This window comes from Nylanderia fulva, unplaced genomic scaffold, assembly GCF_048542155.1.
Source record: "Nylanderia fulva isolate GAGA-0341 unplaced genomic scaffold, ASM4854215v1 Scaffold47, whole genome shotgun sequence".
Classification (NCBI taxonomy): Eukaryota; Metazoa; Arthropoda; class Insecta; order Hymenoptera; family Formicidae; genus Nylanderia; species Nylanderia fulva.
Window position 1 is genome coordinate 445623 of NW_028190554.1, and position 10119 is coordinate 455741.

Sequence of the window (10119 nt, forward strand, 5' to 3'; positions counted from 1 at the left end):
CTAAATTGTTTTAGCGAAGAAATTTTTAATTGAGAAAAAAGATCCGGTGCTACATTTTTAGTTACATACTTTTAATTAGGTTAAATGTTTGACTAAAGCAGATCTAAAAAAAAAGTTGAATATATATTTTCACATATTATGCTTGGAAAATGTAATTTTAGAGATAAAATGTGAATAAAATAAAAAATATATTTGTGTGTTACGGTGCTAGGAATGTAATAAGAATTAGCGGTCGGCAACATCTGATTTCGCGTAATTTCGGGAATTTAAAATAGTTTGAGTGTGAATTGCATAATTGCAGGATTTATTTTAATTTGAGGAAAAGAACGCGGTATATTTAACGAGCATTAAATATCACGATCAAGCGTAACAAACATTATCAAATTATATTTTTCTCCTTTTACGATGATACTCTAGAGTAAAATTCTAACATTTTTTATCTTTATTAATTTTATTTTTTATTACAATGTTTTTTATTATGAAAATAATCATTTTGTGATTGTAGAAGAGGGATCATTGAAGTATAAATTCTCTGAAGTATAAATTAGATTCTTAAAATCGATTTAATGATCTAATTTACATTTAAAAAATGTGCATGTTTGCATTATCTCATTTTGCCTCATTTCTATTGAACGTAATATTTTTATATGTTATACTTTGAAAAATGTACAGCACCAATGTGAACACTTTTATGTGAGACAATCGTATTGTTTCTCGTGTAAGATAAAAAATACTAAAAAAACAAGAGATTTCATTGTTGTGCTATATAGAACGCAGAATGTCAATACAGCAGAGAGGTTGAATTGACGATATGAGATCGTATAGCCGACAACTAATGCCATCGGAGGGCTATCCGTCCGCCTTTATCCGATCCATTCGTAATTAAATTCCGGCGATCAAACTAACTGAAAGCTACGCGTGATTGCACGCACTTTGCTGCGTGACATTAAGGAATTTCGTCACCTTTTCGTCGAAAATATTCGATTTTATCATGTTCTTCTTCTGTTGAGATTTACTATTAAAGAATAGACAGAATAAAGAATTGAATGCAGAAATGATAAGATGAATATTAATGTTATTATTGATATTAATAATAATTTATGTAGATATTTATTTATTGATAGAAAAAATATGAGTTTTTCTATCATGATTTTTTTTCATCGACTTTGCTCTCGTAACTTAACACAAAATACAACTTTTATATATATTTGAGCGTTTTAGTTATATAAATATCACATATATAGAGATTATTATTGCCAATGAGCATAACCGGCAAAAGTTATTTCTTTTATCAATTATTTAATGATCGATGGTCATATTTTCACCGACATCTCGGAACTTACTATTTTCTGCCGTAATTTTGCCAGGACAGCACGTGCGACAAACGAGCAGCGCATATTCCTCTCTGGTCGTACGTTTCGTAATTTACGGGCCGCACCAACCATAAGTCATTAAATTTTGTCTGGCGGATTCTGCAGCAAAATAAAAACTCAGAAAACTTCAAAGATTTTTCTCTAATTAAAACTTTATACTTGTTAATAATATTTTTTTATATTGAAGTATATGCACGATAAAGTGTCATAAAGATTTAAGATTACGATCTCAATGATATATTATTGATAAAATTACAAATATATTACTTGAATGTAAAGGGATTTGTGTGTTGAAAAAATTTGCACGTTTGGTTAAAATATTTTTTTTTTAGAATTAACGTACTTTTTAATAATTCTAAATAATTTATGTACATCTATGTATATTACGGCTGATATTTAGCATCTTTTGCGGAAATGTCATTGGCACGTTCGCATTGCGCGTGCTCGAACCGTAATCGGGAAGGAAGCATTAGGTGCCAACCACAGACTAATTGAATCCTTCTCATTATCTCGCACAAAAGATGCTCCTCGGTACCTTCACCGGTTTCTATCGGTGCGCAGATATGTATATATGTGCAGAATGATTTAAGTGCGGCCTCCCGGCTGCATTCCTCTCGACTACTCTGAATACGCTATTTACCACACATTATGTCGGGTTCCTTCGTTTTTCTGCTTTTCTCCCGGCTTCGTCGTCTCTCTTGACACAAATTCTGTTTCACTAGCAACAAGTTTATTACGATTGTGCTAAAATTCTCATGAAAAGGGAGCTAATTATGAGTGATGGATGTGAGGTTGAGCCCCCATCGTCAGGAACTGCGGTACATATAGTTGGCAGACTGCTTTAATGTCTTTCTCGTTAAATTCATTGCTTTTCTCATTAAATTTCATTTTAAGAGTTTTTATCACAATCTCATATCGTTATTCGGTCACTCAATATAATTTAGAATGCCGCGATCATATACTTTATTAATAATGCATCTCTTTCCCTACCGTGCGACAATTTTCTTCCTTCGTTAATTTTCCTTAATTATTCTATTCCTTGATGTATGTACTCGCCCTTGGTTCTTTCCTTCCGTTTGCGTTCGCCGTCTTTTTCTCTTCCACACGGATGCTCGCGCGTGTGTAAAAGGGGGCAGTACCTCATTTAACTTGCAAACAAAATTATTCATGGCAACTCTGCGCTAATCATGCGTCGGTGAGCTGCGCGAACCTCGGATGTGCATGTGATCGCAATTGCGAGAGAGCTCCGGTGGATAAGATATGAGGTGTTACATGATAATCGCTCCTGCTACTCATCTAACCATTTTCCTGTTTCTCCATTTCTTCCCTCGGTATCTTATTTCACTCTCTTTCTCTTTTACTCCCTCTCTAGCTCTATTTCACGCGCAAGTAGGTATACATTTCGTTAATATATTGTATTAGAACGATGAAGGTATGTAATAAATTGTATTTCGTGCGTTGCAAATAAAATTATATACGTTCTTTGTATCGCTGAACGTAATATTTTCGGCAATAATTTTTTATTCTTGCATATTACGGATAATAAGAGTTTGGTGTATACTTTACTAAAATTTTATCAGTTTTTAAAACATCAAAGATATTCTTAAACACAATCGCTTTTTACAAATAATTATTAATAAGGATATTTGCTGTACGTTTGAAAAGACTTCCTTAACAATTTTTTATGTATTGAAACGATTAATCATTCATGATATATCATTTTAATGTATGACTTTGCTCTCGAAATCATACATAGACGTACTGTGTCATGTCATCGATTCAACAACCGTACATTTAGTCATAGACGCATAAAAATAACATCGCATTTCCAACGTTCTGAAATGATATACCATGAATAACTAATGGCAAGTCCGACATGAATGACACATCGCGATACATATTGATAATTCTGAATAATTTTTTTTTAAATACGTTTTTAAGTCATATATTCAAATTTCAGGATTATTTATTGTAGATTTTTTATATAGAGAGAATAATTAATTATTATGAAATAATTAAACAAATATATGGCATTTTCCTTCTTTTTTGAAATAATAAAAGTATCATTGAAAAAAATAAAATAATTTTCAAACTATACCTTATAATCAGTCAAAGATATAATCTGTTCTGGTTATGCGTTGCAAGTCAACCGTGCGTCATCAAGATCGTAAACTTGGTGAGTCAAAAAGAGACAGGTTAAAGTGGAGATAGCAGAAAATTAAGGAGGAAGAGTATAGGATTTAATACGGCGACTCTATACCAGGCCTCTTGCCATACGAGTTTGCGCACGGCAACGTGCAATTTTATTTAAGGACTACTCGACGCGATCTCGCAGCGTCTGCCTGATTATCGTTATCTCGCCGGCGAGCGGTCACTTCCGGTCGCGCGCATAAACACGCCGGTTTTAACCGATCGCACAAGAGAGATCGGCGCCGTTGATCTCTCGCTGGGTGCACACGTACGCGATTTTGCATGCATATATGCAACGATTTTTGGGAATCGACGCGTTACGCTGCCGCGTCGATGCATCTTGCGGAACGAAGTCCGCCTCGAAATTACGGGCGAGCAAGATTAGATGGCAATCAGCAGTTATCCATATGCACACGCGGACACACGAAGAATCATGAGACGTGACCGGATACGCGGGCATCTCCAAAAATTGCTAATGGCTGATTTTCATATATACAGGATACGAATTGCCGGTAGATAAAATGCAAAATTCTCACAAATCCTATTTGAATACTAAATAAAATTTGCGGAAACAGATTTTTTAGTAAAACGAGATAGAGTGAAATTTGTTGTACTGATCGTATAATAATTTTAATCTAATATAGTATTACGAATATGTGTAATTTTTTGAGGTAAAATATTGATTGAAATTACTTCTCACTTTTTTCTACGCAAAATGTATAAATTATTTTTCTAAATAGTATCGGAAACTTTGATTATTTCAATGTGTAAGACAGAAGATGGAGAAACGTTGGATTTCTACAATTTCAAGAAAAACTTTCTTAATTTTAGCACACAAGCTATAACAATTCCGGAACTTTGATTTGATCTTTTTACCCCTCGATAGCGGAATGAAAATATGTTAATTCTCTCTCCCGCCGAATGACAAAAGATCTTTCATTACGCTGAGAAAAGCTTGTGCCTTTTCGCCGCGGTCGGAAGAGACGAAAGCCGATTACGTAAATTCGTGAAAGTAGTCGAAAAACGGTATCATCAATTTCGTTCATTGTTAGCGTTTCTTCTCTCGCTTTGCGATCCGATCATAATTTCTTCTGCACACCTCATTTATTCTATTATCGCGTTGGTCGAAAATCTTACATTATAACTTTTAATCGTTTAAACAGGTTTTTTACGCATGTATAATTTAATTTATTCACTCATACTTGTGCATAATATTTGATCTCGTGATCACGTAATATTTAATCTCCTCATTCACGTAATATCTACGTCATTAACAAAAATTATCCATTGCAAACCCATGTACAATAGAATTGTATGAAAAATTATCGATTATAAACCCATGTACAATCGTAACAAAAGTAATGAAATAAAAAAAAAATTGCGCCAAGTGAAAGTAGAAACTTGTACCAGTGGAAAATTAAAGTTGCAGACATATATAGAGTCGTATAATGAATCAATAAAAATTTAAATTTGCAAATGTAGAATTGTACCATAAAAAAACTTATCTTTTAAAAAAAAAGATAAACAAGATGCCAAGTCCATGCGCCATGTGAAAAAGTGTTAAACAAAAAAGTATTTTTAAGTAAAAAAATCTATCAATTGACAAAAATTTATGTTCTAAAATTAATATCTCTACAAAAAGTAATGTCCAATTATTGCGCGAATAAATAAACATTTTTATAAAAAATTAAAATTTAAAAATTTATGCAAATTTAAAATTAATATAAAATAAAAAAAAAATAAAAAAATTTTAGTTAAAAAAATTTGGCGCGCTGCTAAATAATATTCTAATGATATTAAAATTAAATTGTTACTTTTAAACTCATTGCAGTTAAAATATGTTTTGTGTTTAAATTAATTAATGTTACTTTAAGGTGCATTGTAATTTTGAAACTTAGCAGCGCGCCCAGTTTTTTTAACTAAAATTTTTTTATTTTTTTTTTATTTTATATTAATTTTAAATTTGCATAAATTTTTAAATTTTAATTTTTTATAAAAATGTTTATTTATTCGCGCAATAATTGGACATTACTTTTTGTAGAGATATTAATTTTAGAACATAAATTTTTGTCAATTGATAGATTTTTTTACTTAAAAATACTTTTTTGTTTAACACTTTTTCACATGGCGCATGGACTTGGCATCTTGTTTATCTTTTTTTTTAAAAGATAAGTTTTTTTATGGTACAATTCTACATTTGCAAATTTAAATTTTTATTGATTCATTATACGACTCTATATATGTCTGCAACTTTAATTTTCCACTGGTACAAGTTTCTACTTTCACTTGGCGCAATTTTTTTTTTATTTCATTACTTTTGTTACGATTGTACATGGGTTTATAATCGATAATTTTTCATACAATTCTATTGTACATGGGTTTGCAATGGATAATTTTTGTTAATGGCGTGCCCTTAACTGGTCGCCTTCTTTACCTTTTTTTAAAGGTGAGTTTTTAGAGATTATATCATTCATTTTTGTATATGATAAGCATCTTTAAATAAATAAACAAATTCAATTTTTCTGGCATTTTCTTATTTTAGGTACATATATATCCAATAATTAATATACAAAATTAAATATTATTCATCACACAATTTGTATCAAAATAATATATTTTTAAAAATTTATTTTAAATTTATTTAATCATTTTTATCATTGTGATTGTAGTGGCAAGAATTTTATTGCTCAGTGTCATTGCAAGCATCTGGCCTGTATATACCATAATATATTGTGTAATACATTGGCTAAGTATGACAATATGGATTTTGATAGATTCCCATGGAATATTGGAATTTTGTCGGACTTGCAGTCATCCACCACATATGCAGCCTACAATTAAAGAACGCATTTATTCCATATTATTTGCTTCCGTTATTGGCATAGTGCACATTTTTATATATCTCAATGCTGTAGATAGCAAAACATTTTGAAAACATCTATCTTTCTATGTTATCTGCTTTTTTGAAAATATTGCAGCAAATTTATTATGGCAATATGCTTGTCCTCCTGCAGTTAAAGAGGCTTAGTACTTTAATATAATCTTTATTATTTGTATCATTTCCTTTTTCTTGGGAATTACAGCAATGCTTTTGTACTATATTGTCTTGCATCCCTCAAAAAGACAACATACTTCAAACGCACCAGTTCAAGCAATGTAACTTTGATATTTATTTACTTTAAAAAATGAGAGATAAACTATACAATATGCAATTAACCTTATCTTATGACTTTTATAAATCTTATGATAAAATCTAACTCTCTCTTAATCTTTATTATGAAAAGAATCTCGGTATTATATGAAATAATTTCATTGTAATTAATAGTTTAACTTTCAAAAATTTTGCAAAATAAAATAACTCATACATTGTATTTCTACCATATATATAAAAAAAAGATAGGTACATATAAATAAATAAATATATATTTATGATATACAATAAATAAATATATATTTATATTTATATATATATATTGATATATATATATATATATAAAATGTTGGATTTTTATTATATACATATAATTTAAAAAATCTTTTTTATATGCTATTGAATTTTAATACATACAATTTTGATTATATGTATTTTAATTGATTATATTTATAAGTATTTTTATATTATCTTAAAAAGACTGCATAGAATTATTTGTGCGACACTCTTATATGTATGTATAATTAATAGGGACCAACTACACATTTTTTTTCCACTGAATAAAAACAATCTCAATATTAAAATTAAATTATAAAAAAGATACTGTGATATTTTATTGATGAGAAATGTACATTTATAATTGTATTAAATACAAAAATAAACATGCCATGAATTACTATATATACATATTTTCATAATTATCAAACTTAAAAATATAATATTGTTACCAAAGAAGAAAGCACTATTTAAAAACTCTAAAAGTACATAATTTGTTAAATTAGTAATTAAATACTGCATTTTGTATAATTTTTAAGCTTTATTCTTTTATTTTTCTTTATTTAATTGAATAGATATTAACATCCAATGTAGCATACAGATTAAATTAACAACCAAAAAAATAAATCTTAACTTTGAAATATATTTTTGTTTCTTTTAAATATCAATCAACTGGATTTTGTACTACTATTAATATGAATTCTTTATCTGGTGCCATCATAATTTTATGTTTTTTGCTACGTATGCGCAAGAAAGTTAAATCATTTGTTGGATTCAAGTCACGTACGACAGAACGAGCTTTATCTGACAATTGACTTATCAAACCTGCGTATTGAACTGTTGTCGTATTATCTAATGTTGACTTTATAGGAATACCTAAAACAAATATAATTTTATAAATTTTTGTTTACAACTACAAGTAAATCATGTCAATGATCTCATGTAATACCTTCTGCATTCACCACTATTGTTCCAACTACCCTTTTATGAGACTGAATTTGTTTCATAGTTTCTTCAACCTCTTATAAATTATTTCATCGAAATTTATTAATAAAATTTTTATTTTAAATATTCCAATAACGGAAGCAAATCATATGGAATAAATGCGTTCTTTAATTGTAGGCTGCATATGTGGTGGATGACTGTAAGTCCGACAAAATTCCAATATTCCATGGGAATCTATCAAAATCCATATTGTCATACTTAGCCAATGTATTACGCAATATATTATGGTATATACAGGCCAGATGCTTGCAATGACACTGAGCAATAAGATCCTTGCCACTACAATCACAATGATAAAAATGATTAAATAAATTTTAAAAAATATATTATTTTGATACAAAGTGTGTGATGAATAATATTTAATTTTGTATATTAATTATTGGATATATATGTACCTGCAATAAGAAAATGCCAGAAAAATTGTAAAATAGTTCCTATAGCACTGATATTAGATTTATCTTGTTAAGCTAATCGAATGCTGCGATGATAACTAGCCATTGCCCAACCCATGCTCACAAGTGAGCTGATAATGCTACCTGCTTGATGTACAACTGAAAAAAATATAGAAGCTAATTAAGAAAATTATTAAAAATATATGCATACTCATACATAGGCATTTATATAATTGAAATATTATTGAAATAATAGCAAAATATCTGATTTTGTATCACAGACTGTAAACTTGCACATAAATTATTATGACAATAAATTTGCAAATAATAACATTAAAATTGAATGTAAAAATTGAAATTGAAAATTGAAAATATCTAACCCCGCACGCTGTCAATATAGCGGAGGGCAACTATCGCCGTCTGTTGTAAAACGTGCGAGATGGACATTTCCAATACATGCATCTATTCATGTGTTGTGTACGTGTGCGCATGTGTTGTATACGTGTGAATACGTATAGCACGATACTACTATGTTTGCGTGGTCGTTGATGACGGAGACGTTTCTTAAAAGAAATTTTTCATATTTCGACTTTGCATTTATATATCTCTGCTTACAAATCACGTAGAGCAGAAATAAAGACACTTTTATTATATAATTCGAACTCAATCTATCGATTAAGTCTAGTATAAACTCGATTGCTTCAGCCGTTATTGAGGATTCGAAATTTATAATAGACTCAAATGTCCGACTCGCGTTAAGATACACGGTGTCTCGGCTACGCCCTTAACTGGTCGCGAGACACTACCGTGTCTCTTGATAATTCATAGTTTTGTGTTAATTAACTAGTTTCAACTTTTATTAGCACGATTCCTAAGAAAATTATCGCAAGCTATCTAATAATATCTTTACATGTCAAATTCTTCGATTATTCGAATGCTTATTCCATTTAGCAGAATATATTATTCCGCGAATATTGAAATTCGTTATACGCATCGTGCTTTTTTCTCACGCAGATTAATACGAGAAAGAGAGAAACGATGAAAAGGGACAGGAATTTAACGCTCCGACAAGGTACTCCAACAATATCGGAATGCCCGTGTTTACTCCGGGGCATCATTGTTCAGAGAATGAAATGTCGCGCGACTCTTCTTTTTAACGGAGAATGTCCGTATACGTGTAACGAGCACCCATTTTTCCCTCGCGTGTCTGCGTAAATTTCCGCATGCAGCTTTATATATATATAAACGAGCGCCGGATGAATGAATACATACATATACAAACGCGCGCGTGTGAGACCGCATTGTACTGTTGGGTTGGATCTATGTAAGACGCGCACGCATTTATGTGAAATGTGCCAACGTTCCTAACGTTTACTCTATGCCGCATTGAAATCTCAAGAGCCTTTTAAACCGCGTCGACTAACCGTGGGCGGTCCGTCCCATTTTCAGTAATTTACAGTTGAATGCGCATCGTTGACGGCGCCACTTACTTAACACGATATAAACCGGGTATTTAAGCCAGACTGAGAGGATAATGCCAACTCGATTTAAACGTCACTCGGATTTTACGCTTAGCGTATCAAATGTATCATCGTATCGACGACATAGGTATTCGTATACCTATATGTTACATGTAAGTTGTTCGACGTAAACGCGCTTTGCGAATAATATTTATTTACACGCATGCATTCATCGCTATTTTATTGTCCATTCGGTTTACTCGATTTATGGA

The 10119-nt window shown here is 30.7% G+C and overlaps 1 protein-coding gene across 2 annotated transcripts; it reads right to left on the minus strand.

Annotated features, from left to right (window-relative positions):
* Window positions 1-7613: 7613 nt before the first annotated feature.
* On the minus strand, window positions 7614-8848 carry LOC146721461 (dynein light chain roadblock-type 2-like). 2 transcript variants are annotated; one of them, XM_085486696.1, is made up of 4 exons: window positions 8768-8848; window positions 8391-8546; window positions 7940-8274; window positions 7614-7866 (listed from the first exon to the last, which is right to left on the minus strand). In XM_085486696.1, exons 3-4 carry the CDS (start codon window positions 7995-7997, stop codon window positions 7655-7657), a joined length of 270 nt encoding a protein of 89 aa, XP_085342822.1. In that variant the 5' UTR covers window positions 7998-8274; window positions 8391-8546; window positions 8768-8848; the 3' UTR covers window positions 7614-7654. The 2 variants fall into 2 exon arrangements, with proteins under 2 accessions (XP_085342822.1, XP_085342823.1); XM_085486697.1 differs by lacking the exon at window positions 8768-8848 and having other exon boundaries at window positions 8391-8738.
* Window positions 8849-10119: the final 1271 nt, after the last annotated feature.

What these genes read in the sequence shown, in the direction of transcription:
- LOC146721461 (XM_085486696.1), bottom strand. Translation starts at nt 7,997, where the DNA reads ATGAAACAAATTCAGTCTCATAAAAGGGTAGTTGGAACAATAGTGGTG. An exon ending in AATAGTGGTGAATGCAGAAG is followed by an intron (nt 7,867 to 7,939) that starts GTATTACATGAG and finishes TATTTGTTTTAG; the next exon opens with GTATTCCTATAAAGTCAACA.